The 20,133-nt window shown below is 46.1% G+C and overlaps 1 protein-coding gene across 7 annotated transcripts in view; it reads right to left on the reverse strand.

Annotated features, from left to right (window-relative positions):
- The window catches only part of FARP2 (FERM, ARH/RhoGEF and pleckstrin domain protein 2), a 104,457-nt gene that overhangs the window by 49,772 nt on the left and 34,552 nt on the right, over positions 1 to 20,133 (reverse strand). For 6 of the 7 annotated variants that reach the window (XM_049614501.1, XM_049614502.1, XM_049614500.1 and 3 more), the window contains exons 3-7: positions 8,638 to 8,742; positions 7,552 to 7,594; positions 6,069 to 6,147; positions 3,928 to 4,025; positions 2,137 to 2,251 (exon numbers count right to left, since the gene is read on the reverse strand). In XM_049614501.1, the coding sequence (XP_049470458.1) occupies positions 2,137 to 2,251; positions 3,928 to 4,025; positions 6,069 to 6,147; positions 7,552 to 7,594; positions 8,638 to 8,742 (440 nt within the window). Of the gene's footprint in view, positions 1 to 2,136; positions 2,252 to 3,927; positions 4,026 to 6,068; positions 6,148 to 7,551; positions 7,595 to 8,637; positions 8,743 to 8,940; positions 11,711 to 20,133 lie in introns of those variants that run through there. The other variant, XM_049614503.1, reaches the window with a different exon arrangement.

Here is a 20,133-nt window from a genome sequence, read left to right on the forward strand (position 1 = left end):
AAATAACTATGTGAGAACTAGATCTTGATTAAAATGAAAGTACCACATCGTCTCTAAAAATCCTACATAAAAAATGATTAAAAGAAATAAAAGTGCAGTAAATATCTGATGACCATGGAGGACAAAGTTAGCACATCAGAACCACGAGAGGGGCACCTGGCTGGCTCAGAGGAGTGTGCAACTCTTGACCTTAGGGTTATGAGTTCGAATCCCACCTTGCGTGTAGAGATTACTGAACAATAGATATCTTAATGTTTATTTTTGAGAGAGAGCGAGAGAGAGAGAGCGAGCAAGCATGTGCGCAAGAGAGTGGGGGAGGGGCAGAGAGAGAGGGAGATACAGAATCTGAAGCAGGATCCAGGCTCCAAGCTGTCAGCACAGAGCCTGATGCAGGGCTCCAACCCAGGACCCGAACCATAAGATTATGAATTGAGCCAAAGTTGGATGTTTAACCAACTGAGCCACCCAGGCGCCCCCTAAATATCTGACAGAAAGAAAAGAAAAAGATCATGAGAGCCAAGAGACAGCTGACCTCAGGGATGGCAATACTCTGTTGGAAAGAACCCAGGTTTAGTCCTGTGTCAAGCACATCATCTGATTTCTCTTTAACTGGCTTTCACGAATTTTTAAAGCAGCCACCTTGAGACACACCCCTAAGATGCACAAACACGCACACACGTGCAAGCTCATGAACATGTGAGCACAGGCGCCCTCCCACGCGGCTCTCAAAGTGACTGCTCATAGACCTGCACCATTCCGTCACCTGACACACATGCCTGTGTCCACACTCGTCGGGCCCGGTGGGGAGCCTCAACCCTTTCCTGACGTACCCGTCCCTCAGAGCCTGAGACCCCCACACACCCTGCCTTGTTCTCATGGCTTCTGGCGGAGCCCCTTTCTCACTCCTCCCTTCAAGGCCAGTCTTCAGGAGGCTGTCCTGGGCCCTGCTCTCCCATCTGTGTCTACCCTCTCTTCCCTGGGTGACCTGCATAGCTTGATGTGCCCGACGTGTTGACAACACTCTGCCCGCATCCCAGACCCATCCACCTGCTGGCACCGATGCCTTGGTGGGACCCTTGACCCTGCAGTGCCCCATGCCAACTCCAGGAACAAATCCCAAACAGGCGATCATCTCCCTGGGGACTGGCACTGGGAGATGACCCTTTGTTCCTCTGCCCCAGTGTGCTGAACCCTGACACTAAGAGGTGCCCCCAACCGTGCACCTAGAGGGGGCTGGGGCCTTTGCTTGGTCCTGCCATGACAGTGGAGTCACACAGCCTCCTGTGAGCAGCGGGCACTATTACTCGCCCCACCAGCCAAGCCAGAAATTCAGGTGCAACTGCGGGCACCATGCTGGGTCTCCTGGACCCTCCCAGGCTGCTGCCTTTGCCTGGCACTCCCCCTTCACCAACCCTACGTGGCCAATTCCTTAGAGATGCCTGCTGGCCCAAGCAGCCCGGCCATTCACCCTTCTCACCCTGGCCGCTCTGTCTGCCCTCAGCTTGCACACCATAGTGCACAACACTATACTCGTGTATCCAGTGCCCGTCCCGATGCCAGGCACACAAGAGGAGCTCCCCAAGTGCCCTGAGTGGCAAAATGCATGAGAAGCACACAGACTTGCCGGGGTAAGGTCCTCCAGGTGAGCATCTTGGTCCACCTTCTCAAGGGCAAGGTTTCTTTTCTGTCCACTCTCCTTTTGGGGAGTTCAATATCACAGCTAACTCCCCCCAGGCCCTCGGCCCTGGCCCTCCCTCCTGCACCTCTCTTCAACCTGAAAGGACGTACCGGCGTCAAGTCAGTCAAAGAGCAGGCCCGCCAGCCCCACCCCACCTCACAGGAGGGCCGCCTGTTGCTCGGCGGGCTACCACACGCTTCTCACCATTAACGGTGTCATGCATGTGGTGGGACCCCGTGGCTGCCCCTGACGCTCTGCCCTCTGGTCACTCTTACCAGGGCCCTGACGTCCCTTCCGGCCTTTCTAAAGCAGTGAGACTGTGCCCTCCCAGGGAGTGGATGGCAATCACTTTAGTCAGTCTTGCAGAAGCCTTAGCGGTGGCTCCCGTTACTTAAATACACTATTTCATCATTATAGTGTAGGGACAGGGTGCCAGCGGCTGACTCTGACAGACTCACGTGTGCTTCCGGTGGAATTCTAGAATCTTCTCAAGAGAACGCTCCTGACTGGGCAGGTACTCATTCACTTTAAGGTGCTCTCGATCCAGGGTTTCATCATAATCTCCTATTTCAGCTGAAGTGAGAGAACAGTCAGTAATTCTAATTCTCAAATAAAGAAAAATACAAGCATTTGTACATGCAAATGCATGAATTAAAAGAAAAAAATTATCCTAAATCTGTAATAAAAGAATATATAAATATTTTTATTTTATGAACAAGATTTTGTATTTTACTTTCCCACACATCTTAAGCTACTAAAGGCAAATATAAAGGCAGGTAAAGAAGTTTTTTCCTGAGTTTTGAAGAACAAAAGATGCTGGTGAGTGACCCCAGGGAGGCTGACACTCAGTCGCCAGTTTATCCTGAGTTTCCTGTGTTTTAAACCTCGCTTTATTTGTCTGTAGTCTCAAGACTCTTGTGACCAGGAATATGTATCTTGTTTGTTTCAGGACAATGTATTTTAAATCATTTTTTCCTTCGGGGCCTCTCAAATTCTTGAGGAACAATGTCTCTTTCTAATTTCATGAAGCTTGAGAGGCCACTAATGTTTCAAGAATCGTAGTTAAAGCCCAATAATCTTAAACAATATACATCTTTTTTGTTTTGAGACCATCTCAAGTTCACAGAAACGTCGCTTGCACTGTGCCACACTTGAGGGTGTGCTGTGCCCACATAAGACACGGCCGCCCATGAGCAGGGCACAGCCCCCGAGCAGGCGGGCCCCGGGTCTGCTGCGGCATCCGAGGCTCAGACCCCACCATGCTGTCAGCAGCTGCTCTGTCACGTCTCCTACAGCCAGACGTCCTGGCTCAGAGTCACGCTGCAGCGGGTGGCCCTGTCTCTGCAGGTTCCCGCAGTGGACGCAGCGCATGTCCAAGGGCAGGGCGACGGCTCGACAGGTTATCACACCACTTTGGCACCGGAAAGCCAGCTGTCTCTCTGAGAAGACCTCAAACCCAATAAAAAACAACGAAGTCACTTTGAAAACTTATATCAACAAGTGACAGCAAGGCCCCTAGTGATGAAATTTGCTATTTGTACAAGGTGTGTGTGGGGGAGGGGAGGGGACCCGGCAAACCACAAATTAACCCCCGTACTTAGCCGTTCCTATGATCCCCCACACTTTCTACATTCTACTTTCTGTGCTCAAATTTCAGAAACATCACTTCTGTGTCAGGGACTCTAGTCCAGAAGCAGCATTTCCTTCGTCCTACCCTGTCAGCGGGGGGCTTTGTAAAGCCCCAGCAAGACACACACCCGTTTTTCGGAACCTCTTCCTATAATATAAATTTTCCCGTTCTTCTGAGCTACCTCTTGCTGTGTGACATACTGAGAAATGTGTTCTTTTCCCTCAGGGTTTGATGACTGACTTATCACCAGAGGGGCTGTGACGGTCACCCCAGGGAGGTCTCTTTCCAGGGGTGCTGAGGGTCAGGGCTGCCACTTGGCTCCCAGACGCAAGACATTTATGGGGAAAACGCGGGAAGACACAAAGGAGAGACATTCGGAAAGGATTCGTGTGGCTGCAGATCTTGGCCTGGAGCCTTCCTTTCTTGGTGGAGACTGTCTGCCTCAAGGACTTCCACTCTGTAGATGTTAATCTTCAGCTTATTGGAGAAAATACTCAAATCGAAGGCCTGTTCTTTCATCACATTCATTAACTGTGCAGGTACATCAGGTGCTGGGGGTCCTGAGGGCCGTGCACCTAGGACACCGTATGCGCCTCCGCCCGCGGCTGGGGACACTAACACTGCAGAAGGTGGGATGCCAGAAGGGCCGCCGTGGTGTCCGCACAGGGCAGACGCTCCTCCAGGAGGTCTCTCTTAAGTTGCAAGGCAAACAAGTACCTAGAAGGGAGTTCAAACAACACAAATGTCAGCTCCGAAGGCTCTAGGGCAGACCCCCCGCATCTCCGTCGCAGGACAGCACCCGTAAACAGCGGTGACCAGGGACACCAGAGCAGACAGTGACAAAGAGGTGAAGTCGCAGGCGGCAGCTCCGTGGGCAGAGTCACCGCACACACGAGAGCACTCAGATGCTCGCCTCCCGGACCCTACCGCACCTTCAAGGGCAAGCTCACAAGTTCAGGTCACTTCTGTCACACACACAACTGCACTTAATGACTCTGTTGTGAAAGAATCAGCAACATCCAATTCAGATAGAGCTTAAAATGTGGCCATGGAAGTTTGAGACAGATCGATGATATTCAGCCTTGGCTAGGATCTGAGAAACAGGCACTCCTGAATGTAACTAAAGAAGGCAGTATTAATATGCTCATATGCACATTTATTCCACCGACAAATAATCACTGAGCTTGTACCATGTTCCAGGTACTATTTCTGGAGCTGGAGCTACGATGGACAAGACAAACTCTCTCTGCCCTTGCTGCAATTTATACTTGAGTGAGCTGTTAAGATTTACCGTATTCTCTTAAATTTTAAATGTGGCTACCCTTTAACTTAGCAATTTCACTTTTATGAAACTTTTCAGGAGAGATATTTTCTAGAGCTTACAAAGATGTGTGGGCAAGGCTGTTTATTTGCAGCAATATAGCAGAGAAAAATCGGAAACGATCTAAGTATGCACTAATATAATAACTTAGTAAAGTAGATACAGGCACATGCACTGTACACACAAAGACGGACACGTGGATAACAAAACAAGACCAAACAAGCCATCCAACCCACAGTTCTGGGCACATAGTGTGATACTGCTTTGTAAATTACGATTTCTTTAAAGACCTGGCTCCATTTATACATTTGCTGTGAATTCGTCTGGAAGACACTCCTCAAGTGTAACTACTTCTGGGGACAGCGCAGTGGGCAGGGAGTGAAGGGGAACATTTGCTTTTTATTCCTTGTAGCTGTATTCTGAAGATTTTCTTCTTTTATAATAAACTGCTTTTTTTTTTTTTAATAAATAAAAGAAGCACCTTCTGCATAGAGTTGGCTTGGACCCCGTTAGGTAACACCTTCCGTTACCTGTTATCCCCTCAAAGAGGACTTTTTTGGGAAACGCCAGGTACTTAATATGCTAAGAAGATGAGCTCTGTATTCACTCATAACAACACTTTTTGCTGCCCCTGGGGTTGTTTCCTTACCCACAAAGTGAGCGGCTGGGCTAATGGGATCTCTACATCTCCCTGCAGCTGACAACCTGGGATTCTGTGATGTTACAGAGTTCTGTAAGAACCTTCTAAAAAGAGATTCATAAGATGCCCATGATGCAGGTATAAATACATTTTTTTTGCTCAGAAAGGCTGGTACCACCACAATGATATCACAGTTCTCTTTTATCTTATATCCGATCTTGGGTTTTGAACTGGTACATAAAACACAAGGAAAATAAATTCCATAATCTGTGCCCAGATGAAGCAACTGTAAACATTTTCTTCAAATCATTTCTACGAAGAATCAATCTCGAATTCGAGAGAGTGATAACAAAAGAAATCACCTAAAATACTTCTGCTCATATACTCATAAGGACTCTCAAACTCAACACTTCTCCCACTTGAGAGTATTTGGGGCATACGGGCTAGGCTCCCGACAACTTTACGCACATGCGTAAATCTGTGTCAGCAGGAGGCTATCAGTTCAACAGCACACTAACACGTGTTAGTCCCCCCACCTCTGTCCCCAGTCTGCACCATAAACACTCTTCCAAGCTCCGCTGGCATTTGTGTTTGTGCAAGAGTTAAATGCTTCTTTTAATACTAGACACTGACCACACCTTTTCTGTGTATACTGTTCACCTTTTAGGTGAATGAAGATGTATTCATTCATTCTTTGAATACATAGAGCCTGAGCACTTGATGAGCCAGGCGCTGCTGGAGATACAGGTGAATTCTATATCCCACTGACAGCAGCTGTGGCTTAGTAGGGGCTCTTTACCTTGTATATTCTTCCTGCAACTGACCCGGATCAGGTGGGAAAAATTTGACTGCTAGACGAAGCAATGCGTTCTTTGGCCCTATGAAAAGAAACATTTTAAACTTCACAAATATTAGGTCAATCCCACTATTTTTTGAGATCTTTGTACACTTTAGTGAAAGAAAAATGTTACCATCGCTCACTATACTGAACCAGAACAATATGACTGCTGTAAAGAAAAAGCACAAGGTATTATTAGCTCATCTGAGTATCTTAGCTTTACTGAAGTTTTACAGTAACACACCCATGTAATTTTCACCAAAAAGGAAAGAGGAGCTGTTTTGCTAAATGTGATGATGCCCCACATGGCCTGACGTCACCAGTGACTGATGAAGCTACTGGTGCATGCCCTTCTCTCCCATTCGGGACTAAAAACGTTGCAGGTGAATCTGGACCCCTAGAAAGGACCCTGTGCGTTACATAATTATTAAGAGGCATCACTATGTGCCTCAATTTAACAAATTTAATAGAGACTAACAAAAATAATGTTTAAAATTACAAAATAGTATGAACTATTTTATTTTATTTTATTATTTTTTTATGAACTATTTTATTAAAAACCTAAACTGTGTGTCAACTATACTCAGAAAAAAAATCACAAAAAATAAAATTTTAAAAATTGTTTAAAAAAATAGGGGGGGTGCCTGAGTGGCTCAGTCGGTTGAGCATCTAACTCTTGATTTTGGCTTGGGTCACGACCACAGGGTCATGGGATCGAGCCCTGTGTTGGGCTCTGTGTGGGGCATGGAGCCTGCTTAAGATTCTCTCCTTCTCTCTCTACCCCTCTCCCCAGTCATGCATGTTCTCTCTAGAAAAAAAAAATTGTTAAAAAAAATTACAAATGCTAATTGAACCTCAATGTCTTTTCATAACTCAGAGAGAAACTGCCTTCTTATTTTTTTGTTTAAATTCAAATTAGTTAACATACAGTGTAGTATTGGTTTCCAGAGTAGAACCCAGTGATTCATCACTTACATATGACACCCAGTGCTCATCACAAGTGCCCTCCTTAATACCCGTCCCCCACCCACTTCCCTCCATCAGCCCTCAGTTTGTTCTCTGTCATTAAGAGTCTCTTGTGGTTTGTTTCCCCTCTCTCCTTTCCCGTCCCACATGTTCATCTGCTTTGTTTCTTAAATTCCACATATGAATGAAATCGTACGATATTTGTCTTTGCATATTGGTCCAAAATTAAAGTGCTATCAAAGAACATATCCTGTTACTGCCACATCTGAGAATGAAGTGAGTTAAATTACTGCCCACCCCCAGCTAACATAGGATAAGACTAAGTAGTGAAATGACTTTCAAGTTCAAGTACTGTTGTCGATCACCTTGCTGCTATCCAGTGACAATGAACATCTGAACATACCTTCAATTTGAACAGTCAAGAACAAAAGCATCTAAAATGAACAGAATTTTTAAAGACTTTAAAAAAAGGACTTACTCCGTATTTGCCTAGTGATGGGCTTCATAGGTTCGAGCCAAATCTAAAGAGAATTTAGAAAAGAGATCAGATGTGTTCAATGATTTCTCTATTTAATAAGTATGTTACAAAATACAGAACTGTTTATAATTAGGAGAGATATTTAAGGCGGGCCTATTTTGGTTCTCCGCTCACACACCAGTCTAATGCTGATAAAACACCTGGGAGTGGGGTGTCTGGGTGGCTCAGTCAGTTGAATGTCTGACTTCAGCCTGGGTCATGATCTCACGGTCTGTGAGTTCGAGCCCTGTGTTGGGCTCTGTGCTGACAGCTCAGAGCCTGGAATCTGCTTTGGATTCTGTGTCTCCAACTCTCTCTGCCCCTCTCCTGCTAATTTTCTCTCTCTCTCTCAAAAATAAATAAATATTAAAAAAAAAAAAAAAAAGACACCTGGGAGAGGTATAGGAGCACCTGCTTCGAGAAGTGTGGCAGGAGGCCAAGATGCCACACTGTATGGGACCCCACCACGAGGCCACAGCACGCTGCTGTTGCTATGCACAGAACAGGTACCAATAATTATTTTGGGGGGGGCATCTGTTAAGGCCAAACAACTACGTGGTGCATGCTGCACTTGTAAACAACAATGGCAAGAGCACCACTACACGAAGGGGTGGATGGAGCTCTAACGTTGACATACTTATTGAACGAACAGGTTGATGTTGGGTTTTAAAACAGTTCCACCTGTAAATATTAAAGCTCCACACTTTTTAAGGCTCATCTATCAAGTGACAAAAAGGATAAACAATTTAGTAGCACAGTTTGCTAAAAATGATCACCAAACAGATGTACTAGATAGAGGGAGTTTCTGGATCTCCTTGGCACACGTACTGGCAGGGAGAACAAATTCAGGGAGGATGGGAACTCAGCCTTGCTAACAGGCACGTGTACTCCGTATTTCCACGGGACAGCCCCAGTAACAGCCCTGTGATAAGGTTCCGTGCTCCCATTGCTGCCACAGGTCCTCCGAGGCTTGCCATGGCCACGTGCACCGCCAGCACCCACCACGTACCCACAGCCCGTCTGCAAGAGTGAGGCAAGAGCACGTACCCAGTAGGCCCGGGGGTGCTGAAACTCCAGCCCGAAGTAGTCACACTCCGTCAGGTTCAGGCGCCTCCACACCTGAGTCAGCAGCGTCTGGCCATCGCGCTTAGGCTGTGAGAGGCAGGGAGGGGAGCACAGGAGAATGAGGTGCCTTCCAACAACCCGGGTTCATGAAACAGCGTGGCAAGATGTGGCTTCCGCACGTAAAATCCATCCTCCTAACTCCTTGCTTCACTCTGCCTTCTTCTAAGGCTCTTAGTGCTCAGAAGCGGACACCAAAGTGAAGCCAGACAACCCCCTCACTCTTACCTTCTCAGGTGCATCTTTAGCTATTTTTCTTGGCAACGTTAGATGACAGAACCCGTTCTTAGCCTCAGTGAACACTTTATCAACTTGGTATTTACTACAGAGGTGGGTCTCATACTCCATGTTTGCCTGAGACCCCAGTGAATGCTTGATTATTTGGTAATAACATTAGCGAGGAGACCTCGCACTGCTCAGACTAGAGGTGGGACGATTGGCCCTCCGTTCAGAAGAAACATGAAGTTAGCTCCCTGGTCTGCACTGGTCACAAAAATAAACTCCTATGGACTAAAGAACAGAACAAAGCAGGAAAATATTTCTCCAGTTTTGGGGTTAAGTAAAGTGTTCCTAAAGTACCACACAAAGACAGACAGACTCGATTAATTAAAGGTGAAAAACTTCTGAACAGAGAAACAGCGAACAAAGTTACCATCCAGAATCATACTAAAACAAGTGATTTCTCTCTCACATTGCTCTCATGAATTGGGTAAAGAGATACAAATGGCTTTTAGGCACATAGAAATGCACTCAAGCCCTCTAATAATGAAATAAAACAGCGAGACACCACTTCTTGTCCATCTCAGAGGGCTGGGAGCACGGGGTGGTGCGGCTGGGGGAAGGCAGCCATGTCCGCGCACTACTGGGAGAACTCCAGTTCGTCCCGTCCTCCGGGAGAGTCTGAAAACACCTCCAAAACTTAAAGTGTACGCATACACCTTTGCTCCAGCAATTCCACTTCTAGAACTTTCTCCTGCAGATATTCTCACACAACCGCACAGAGCCAAAGATGCAAGGACAAACCCAACAGAGAACTGATGACACGAACAACGGTACCTCCGTTGTCACAGCCCTCAGGACTCTGTACCAGCGTGGAATGAAGTCCAAGACCACAGTTCAGTCATGAAGAAAAAAGGGTTCCCTTCCTATCCAGTGTACATGACAGAAGCCCACTTCATAAAATGTGCACGCTGCATTTACCTTAACTGAAGCAAGTCTGGAAGGCTCCATCCTGAGAGGAAATCACCATTGTGGACTGAATGGGGGTGGGGATAGGGACCAGGGCCTTCACTTTTACCTTATTTTCTAACTTCTGCGATGTCTCAATTTTCATCAGCGGGCATGTCATTTTCGCACTGCAAAGATAACACCTGCAGGGGGAGGAGAGGCAAACCTCCATGGCTCTCCAGGACGGTAGTTTCTGTGAGTTTAAACACTGGACTTTCTTACTGTGTGCCCAAGAAGTGGCTGTGCTCCTAATGTGAGCACTCTTTTCTCTCTTTTTTTAAAAAAAATTTTTTTTTAACGTTTTATTTATTTTTGAGACAGGGAGAGACAGAGCATGAACGGGGGAGGGTGAGAGAGAGAGGGAGACACAGAATCTGAAACAGGCTCCAGGTTCTGAGCAGTCAGCACAGAGCCCGACGCGGGGCTCGAACTCACAGACAGTGAGATCGTGACCTGAGCCGAAGTCGGACGCTTAACTGACTGAGCCACCCAGGCGCCCCTCTTTTCTCTTTTTTTAAGTTTATTTTGAGAGAAAGAGAGAGCGCAAGTGGGGGAGGGGCCGAGAGAGAGGGGGAGAGAGAATCCTAAGCAGGCTCTGTGCAGAGCCTGATGCAGGGGCTCGAACTCACGAACCGTGGGATCGTGACCTGAGCCGAAATCAAGAGTCAGCAGCTGAACCGCCTGAGCCCCACAGACGCCTGTAAAGCGAGCGTTCTTGTGGGAAGACGGAAATAGCTGCCCTCTGTGGTGACAAAGCGGCATGCAGGGAGTCACAGCCGCAAAGGGATGCAGACAACGCCATCCGTAGAGAAGGGAAGAGCAAATGTTCTGGACGAAGTACCATAAGATCACGTCTGACGAGGATCACGGTGAGGGCTCGCGTGCCGGCCGTGCTGTCGGGAGAACCCGCCCACAACAGGCTCTGCAGCCTGACGTGCGGTCCAATCCCCTCAGTGGTGAGCTGGTCAGAAATCCTGGGGTCTGCTGCAACTCCTCTCACACTCAGCACTCCTCCCCAGGAAGCTCTCCCACAGCTGTGTCCCCTCCCCCAGGACTGCAGGGCTGTTGCGGGGTGGGGGGCTCCACAGGAGGACAAGGAAGGCCCCAGAGGTGTGTGCACATGGGCCCCACAAGGCCTGGCCTTGCCCATCCGGGGGCGACTTGGACACCTGGCTGCTCCCTCACAGGGAGACCCCCTCTCCCTCTGGCGGCCACGAGCAGACCCTTGAGAACCTGGTGAGTTAGTTGCCTCGTGGGGAAGGTCCCCTTAATTGCGTTTGGCTCCACATAACCGCCACATCACTTGGCGCTTCTCTCCAGCACGGTGCTTACGGCGCCGTCGTTCCCACATTTACTTGTTTGGGTGCATTCCTATACCACAGGGTCAGAGACTGCGTCATCCATCTTGAATCTCGAGGCCCAGCAACGTGGCAGATGCGCCACTGACAGGCCCAGAACGTCCACAACTGCTCTGCTGCTCCAGTCCTCCCCTCTCCCTTCTCAAGTGCCTGGTCACCCCACGCGGTAAGGGGCGATGGTGGGATTAACAGCCCCATCCAAGCCCTCCACCCACGGGCAGTGAAGCCCCGGCTTGTCCCAGGAGGCCTGCCGAACCGAGGGATGCCAACACGTATCAAGTGTGCAGACACACAGGCACACATCCATGATGCACCAGCGTCCAGATCCAGAACAGGGTTTTTAAATCTGGGCATAAAACTACACTTAATTACACAGGTTTCTGTACTAATATACACGCATATACATACATATGTATGGACACACACAGGGATACACATATATCCATACACACATATGTATACGTGTATATATGTGTGTGTTTAACTCCTGTATTGGAGTAAATTTTACCAAAGTAAAAAAGCTTTTGCAGTCAACTATCCTATGTTCAGCAAAAAAATAATAAGTAATAATTTTAACGTTGGGACACCTGGGGGTGGCTCAGTCGGTTAAACGTCCAACTTCGGCTCAGGTCATGATCTCAGGTCCGTGAGTTCAAGCCCCGCGTCAGGCTCTGTGCTGACAGCTCAGAGCCTGGAGCCTGCTTTGCATTCTATGTCTCCCTCTCTCTATGCCTCTCCCCTGCGCACTCTCTCTTTTTTTTTCTTTTTTGTAGGGGCCATATTTCATCTTTTTTTGGGTATTTTTCTAGTTTCCTTTACTTTTGCAATTGAAGTATAATTAACATATAGTGTCATTATATTATTCTCAGCTGTACAATGTAAGGATTCAACAATTCCATACATTTCCGAGTAATCATCAAGATAAATGTACTCTTTTTTTTAAATGTTTATTTTATTTTTATTTTTTATTTTTTTTAAAGTTTATTTATTTATTTATTTATTTATTTATTTTATTTTTTTTTTTTCAACGTTTTTTAATTTATTATTTGGGACAGAGAGAGACATAGCATGAACGGGGGAGGGGCAGAGAGAGAGGGAGACACAGAATCGGAAACAGGCTCCAGGCTCCGAGCCATCAGCCCAGAGCCTGACGCGGGGCACGAACTCACGGACCGTGAGATCGTGACCTGGCTGAAGTCGGACGCTTAACCGACTGCGCCACCCAGGCGCCCCAAAGTTTATTTATTTTTGAGGCAGAGAGAGACAGAGCATGAACGGGGGAGGGTCAGAGAGAGAGGGAGACACAGAATCTCAAACAGGCTCCAGGCTCTGAGGAGTTAGCACAGAGCCTGACGCGGGGCTCAAACTCACGGACCGCGAGATCGTGACCTGAGCCCAAGTCAGATGCTTAACCGACTGAGCCACCCAGGTGCCCCTAAATGTTTATTTTATTTTTCAGAGAGAGAGAGAGTGGTAGAGCATGAGCAGGGGAGGGGCAGAGAGAGAGGGAAACACAGAATTTGAAGCAGGCTCCAGGCTCAGAGCTGTCAGCACAGACCTTGACATGGGGCTCAAACTTACGGACATGAGATCATGACCTGAGCCGAAATCGAGTCAGCTGCCACCCAGGTACCCATAGAACAGGAAGAAAGTGATTCTTGAACAAGAGGAGGAGGCCACTCTCAGCAGTACACTAAATAGCTACTATGTGACGCTGACATCAAAACAGAAAGAAATGAGACGTAAAAAATCAGAAAGGAAGCAAAACGATCATTATTTGTAGAAACGATAATTCACTGTGAAAACCTGAGAACATCAACCAGAAAACTATCATGAAGAGATGGAACTGAGTCAGGTGATGGGGGAAAAATACCATACATGCATCTAAGCTGTGTTCCCCTATACACAACTAGCCACCATCCTCAGGACAGAAAGGAAGGAATCAACCACATTTGTAACAGTCACAAAGAGCTGAAGTATTTTGGAGTAAGCTTAACAAAAGAAAGCTTCATGGAGAAAATTCAAAACCACTGCGATGAGACAGAAAGGGGGACACAGAAGGAGCGTGGAGAGGTGCAGGGCACACGAACGCCTCCAAAGGGGCGTCAGTGCTCACTGAAGTCAGCCACGGATTCCACGTGGTCCTAATAAAAAGAGCAAAAGGATTCTTTGATGGACCTGATAGACCAATTCTACAGCTGGTATTTTTTTTTTTTTTAAGTGCAACCATGCCAATGAAAAAGAAAAATAGGGGAGGACTAGCCTTAGCAGACATTCAAACCACAGTAATTAAAATGTTTGGTACTGGTACATGTCTACACAAACTAAATAGAACAGATTAGGAGGTGAAGAAATATACCCAGATATATAAGGTATTGCAGTGTCTGATAAAAGTGATGTTTCAAGTCAATCAGTGGGAGGAAAGCAGATTACTCAATAAAAACTACTTAGTATCCATCTGGAAAAAATAAGGTTGTACCCTTACCTCACGTAATAATTTCAAGATGAGTAAAATACCTAAACACAAAAACATGCACCCATCAAGGTCCTGGCAATGAGACCGTTTTGTTTCATACTCTGGGTGGAGAGAAGGCCATGGTCAGGACACTCTGGAAGCTAAGAGCTGTAAGAGGGGCTTGAGAAACTGGGACATCAAACAAGAAACGTCTGCACGAGATGAAACTGCTGTGGGGGCGCCTGGCCAGCTCCTTTGGGGGAGCATGTGACTCCATGCTGGGCAGAGAGCTTACTTAAAAAATACAATCAGGGAAAGGGGAAAGGGGAAAGGGGAAAGGAAAAAGGAAAGGAAAACAAAACGAAACTACTATAAAGTCAAAAACACTCAGGGAGAAAACATTATAGCTCACATCACAAGGTGTTAATTTTTAAGGCACCCGGGTGGCTCAGTTGGTTGGGTGTCTGACTTCGGCTAAAGTCATGATATCACAGTTCGTGGGTTCAAGCCCAGCATCAGGCTCTGTGCTGATAGCTTGGAGCCTGGAGCCTGCTTCGGATTCTGTGTCTCCCTCTCTCTGCTCCTCCCCGACTTTTCTCTCTCAAAAATAAATAAGCATTAAAGAAAAAAAAAGAAATTGATAAAGCAGATTAAAAAACAATATAAATACCAAAGCCTGGAAAGTGAAGACAACTTTGGAGAAGAGGAAAGTTGGAGGACTTACATTGCCAGATATCAAGACTTATTCTGGGGCACCTCGGTGGCAGAGTCAGTCAGGTGTCTGATTTCTGCTCAGGTCATGATCTCGCAGTTTGTGGCTTATGGGATTGAGCCCTGTGTTGGCCTCTGTGCTGACAGCATGGAGCCTGCTTGGGAGTCTCTCTCTCCCCCCTGCTGCTCTCTCTCTCTCTCTCTCTCTCTCTCTCTCTCCCCCCCCCCCCCCCCCCCGCTGCTCTCTCTCTCTCTCCCCATCTCAAAACAAATAAAAACTTTAAAAAAAAAGACTTATTCTAAAGCAGTAGTAATTAAGATAGTATGCTATTGGTACAAAAACCGACCTGTGGAGTGTGCAAGAGCCCAGAGACAGACCCCTATACGCACACTCATTTAACTTAAAGAAAAGACACTAGTGTAATTCAGTGCAGGAAGGGTGGTCTTTTCAACAACTGGAGCCAAGAGAAGTGAATGACCATATGGGAAAAAAGATGAACATCGACTCCTACCTCACACCATACACAAATATTAATTCAACATGAATCATGGAGAGGCAAAGCAATAAAGCTTGGTGTGAGCATCATCTGCTCCTAAAAATCCAGAAATGCACCATCAGGTGGACTACAGGACCCATGCCCACTGCATATTCCCGAAGTAGCAAAGGAAACCAGACTCTCTCTGAACTACATAAGGGGCTAGGCTCTACAGACACTGAAAACACTGGCATCACGGACAGATACTCACAATGGAAGAAAAATGGTCTTCACGACCCATTTCCCACTGAGGCAAGCAGCCACCCAAATTAGAACTGTGTTTCAAACACTAGACTGGAGAAGAAACAGCATTAAAAATGTAACATACAAAATATAGATTAAAAACCAGAAATTCTGTTTGGTGTTCCCATCTTCCAGTTGGCCACAGTATTCAAGTTCTTCTCCAAGCTTAGACATAAAGCACATTGTTAGAAATTTGCATAGACAAAAGTACCATTAAAGATTTTGTCTGGATGGAAATGGGCTACGAAATCTCAGCTAACAAAGTACTTCTTTATTCTTTGTCTTAAGCACTGTGGGAAAATTCTGGAAAAAGCTTGATTTAGTCCTTCAACTTGTTTCACATGCCCATTTATAGTTCATTTGCCAAATTATAACTCCTCCATCTATCTATGCAGATGCCTACTCCTATTATACAACTCATATCTCTACTGTTTCATTACTTAAAAAATTTTCTTGTCTAATAATTACATCAATGTCAAATTTCCTTTTATGATATTATGTTGTACAATGAATATAATCTTGAGTGCTCACAGGAAACTGTAGCTACATTCATTCTAGATTCTTTGAAAGGTCACCAACATTTTTGATAGGCATTTCATTCCCACTCTGGCACACTTTCAAGTCTTAGGTTCTCACATCTCCCTAAAATGCTGTACACCAGAGAACTCCTCCAAACTGCATGGAAAGCCACAAGGACTCGTGTTAAATCTGAGAGCCGAAAGATGTAACTACCACTTCTGCTTATCAGAGAGGGGATCCTATGTCCTGGAAGGAGAAATGTATCCCCACACATTCAGTGTTCTGAGACTGAGGAGATCACCTTGCACGTAAATTATCTCTACCATAAGACATGGACATAACGCGAGAGCCTCCTTATCAATGGATCCACTGCTACCTTAGCTCTTTCTACAATGGTTTCTCTTAAATTACTCAAGGAAACAGGACAACTTAAAATTACCAAATTTGAACCTGTTAATACGGGTGAGCCAGGTATCCATTTACTGCTGTTTTCTCCAAATCTACCCTTCTTTGCCTTGCTTTGTGACACGGGGGCAGGTCCCTGTAGATATTTCTCTTTTACAAGCTGCCTTGTCAGCAAAGGGTGCCAGGGATACCATGAGAAGAAGGAGTTTCTCTCCCTGTTTCTGGGGCTTTGGGATTTTGTGCTGCTATGGCCAGTCCAGAGCTTCCCTGCCCACTGTGTGCAGGAGACCCCATGGCTGTGCCCTCCTGGGTCTCCCCTCTTCTACTCCAGTCCTGCCAGGGGGCAGTTTCCTGCCTGCCAGCCTGTTCCCGTGGCATCTTAGCAAATATCTCCACCAACTGTAGGTCTGAACCTTGACCCCAGAGAAGGAGACCTCTTCCAAGTTTGTGTTGGCCGCTGTTTACTGCATTTCCGGTTCTGTATTCTTCAGCATTCTCTCCTCCCCTTAGTAGTTAATCCTTATACTACTTAATAATCACTCCTATTACATTTCCCAGTTCAAATTACTGGCATGCATATATATATATGTTTATTTACTTATCGAGGGGGGAGGGGCAGCAAGAGAGGGAGGGAGAATCCCAAGAAGGCTCCTTGCTGTCAGTGCAGAGCCCAGTGCGGGGCTCCATCTCACGAACTGTGAGATCATGACCTGAGCCGAGATCAAGAGTCAGACGCTTAGCTGACCGAACCACCCAGGCTTCCCTGATGTACTTTGTCTCCAAAAATGACAGTTGCCCGGTCGCAGGGCCGTGGGAGTGGCCAAGATCCTGGCTGGGACCCTGAATACGTCAACAGGGAGACCCTGGAAAATGCTGACAGTTGGCACATCTATCTGGAACCTGGGAGGAAGAGTTCTGTAACTGAGGAGAAAAATGTCGCATCTATAGCGGCCCTCCCGTAATCTGTCCAAGCTCAAGCTGTATGTCCCGGCGCACAGGCTTGGCAGGGCCAGGTGACGCTTACCAGTGCAAGAGTAATAACTACGGGGGGCTCGCGTGGGTGCCTGTTCTGCTTGTTCCCAATTCGTCAGGAAAAGAAAACACTGTGCCTTCAAGCGGCTCTCGTAAATGAGGGAAGGTAGGTTTCTGCCTGAGAATACACAGTCAGTAACAAGCTTCATAACAGAGGAACTGGTGGAGTGCACAGAGGGGCTGAGACGCGAGCAAAGAAGGGGATAGATGTAAAAGACTCTGCCGTTGCGCGGAAGGACCATTAAAGTCTCCTCACGCCAGAGCCAGGGCGCCTCCCAAAGGATACATGCGAAGTGAATGAGGCCCGGTTTTGTGACACTCATGCTTTCCCCACCACATATGTACACAGTAAGTTACAGACCAGCAGCCAAAGAAGCAACTTGCCATTTCTGGTAAGTTTTAGAAGTCGGGCAATCAACCTACTCTTCCCCCCCCCCCCCCCCCCCAATTCCTTGTCTTTACCTTAGCATCAGGGAAAAGGCAAAGGAAAGGGAGAGCATCTTAGGTTGGCAGTAGATCTCTCAGAGCGGTCGGCCTCACAGGTAATTCCTTTCTTTTTTCCTCGTCAACAGAAGGGCTCTGGGCGGCTTGCCTGTTCTTACTTGTACTTGTGAAAACGCATACACAGAAAGGAAACCTGTCTGTCAGCGTGCCCTACCCACTCACCCAGCCAGGATCTTGACTACTCCTGTGGCCCTGCAACCAGGCAACTGTCATTTTTGGAAAGGAAGCTTGCCTGGGAAAAATCAACCTGTGGCCACTGCAAAGGCCAACGAAGCCAATAGGAGCAGTCTGGAGCCTCACTTGCAAAAACACACGGGCGACCAAGAATGAGCAGACACAGAGAAGGAAATTCCTGAAACAGAGGGATCAGCCTGAAAAGCAGAGGAACTGACCCCAGTGAACAGAAAGAGTGGGGTACACCAAAGAAACCGCAGTAAAAAAAATTAAGGTCCTCAAAAAGGCCAATGTAACAGGCCACTGCATTCATGAAATGAGGAGGCTCTGGGGAAAAGAGAAGCAACTAATGACTTAAAGGGGACATGAAAAGAGCACTCCAGAAATTAAACCTCAACTCAGGAGGCCTGAATCACAGTATGAATCAAGTATAAATCTGAACCAATGGCATGAAAAACAGAGGCAAACTTCTGGAGATAGAAGTAAGGAGAGAAGAGTTTGGATTCAGAAATGTGTGTGAGAAGGATTTCAGGATGGAGACAGTAAAGGGTACAGGGGGTGTGGGTGGTGCTACAGACAATACCCGGTGGCTTGCCTCTTGAAGACCGTAGTCTGAGTTGTCATTTCCTCAATCTCTTGCTAGAATCGTTCAAAATCAAAAAAGAAAATAACAAACAAAAATGTAAACTCCATTTTCAGGAAAATTGCTAAACCCTGAATCAAAAACCTTAGGGGTATGGAAGAGAAACAAAAATAATATAAAAACAGGGAGGGGGACAAAACAGAAGGGACTCATAAATATGGAGAACAAACTGAGGGTTACTGGAGGGGTTGTGGGAGGGGGGATGGGCTATATGGGTAAGGGGCACTAAGGAATCTACTCCTGAAATCATTGTTGCACTACATGCTAACTAATTTGGATGTAAATTTAAAAAAAATTAAAAATAAAATTAAAAAAAACCCCCAAAAACCTTAGGGGGAGGAGTGTCACTAGCCACAGAGCCAGAGGGTGCTGGCGTATAGGGGTGGCTCAAACTAGATGCCAGGAAGCAAATTTCAGGAGAAGCCTCAAAGAATACAGATCAACAGTGAAAGACAGAACCCGGGGAGTAAAACTTAAATCCGTCGTTTGCAGAAACGAGGGGCAAGAGGCATCAGGAGCAGAGCTGCACAGGAGCCAGAGCCAAACAAGAAGTTGTATGTGAGCTGCACAAGGGAGACACTGTGAGACCCACCCTCCCCTGCCCCACCCCCACAACCACAGGCGAAGAAGAAGTAAAGGCAAAGCTAACTTACATACAAACCTCAGGTCACTGGATAAATTTCAAATTTCAGCTAGGCTATAACCAGCCACCCATACAAGACCTCCTGAAGATAGCCATCCACGAACAACTTATCTGCCCCAAAGATGAGAAGTCAAACTAAAATCATTGCAAATATTCAAAGATACTCAAGATAAAAGGAGAAAAGAAACAAAATACAAAACAAATGTAAGATGAACACTCAGTTGAAAAATGTTGCCTCTTAGCACATGAAGCTGTGACTGAAATTTGAACAGAAAAAGAAAAGTTCATAGAGCAACTGCCTTTGTAAATTAAGAGCAGAAAGAAGAGATACAAGAGCTCTAGAGAAGACAATAACATCTATTCTGAGAAAAAGGATCAGCTGGGTGACAGTTCCTCTGCACCTGTTTTCTACTTGTGTGACCTTGGGCAATATCTGAACTTGGGTCACTTGTCTTTTCATTATTGAGTTGTAAGTCATTTTAAACTATTTTTCAGATATAGAATTTATAAATATTTTCTTCATTCTTTTTACTTTCTCAATAGTATTATTTCTAGCACATTTTTTGTTTTGTTTTAATAAAGTCCAATTTATCCATTTTTCTCTTTTGTCATTTCTGGTTTTGGTACCATACCTAAGAAACCACTGTTTAACCTAAGGTCATGAAAATTTACTCCTAGGTTTTCCTCTAAGAGTTTTATAGTTTTAACTCAACAGTTAGGTCACTAATCCACTTCGAGTTGGTTTTTGTGTGTGGTGTTAGGTAGGGTTCAGCTTCATTCTCATCCATTTGTGGAAGACCATTTGTTCTCTGTTGAACTGGCTTAGCACTTTTTTTAGGGTATTTTCTTCAACTGACCATAAACATAAGGACTTACTTCTTGACTTTCAATTCTATTCCACTGATATCTATGTCTATCTTTACATCAGTACCACTATGATTTGATTACTATAGCATTATAGTAAGTTTTGA

Source organism: Panthera uncia, assembly GCF_023721935.1.
Source record: "Panthera uncia isolate 11264 chromosome C1 unlocalized genomic scaffold, Puncia_PCG_1.0 HiC_scaffold_3, whole genome shotgun sequence".
NCBI classification, from domain to species: domain Eukaryota; kingdom Metazoa; phylum Chordata; class Mammalia; order Carnivora; family Felidae; genus Panthera; species Panthera uncia.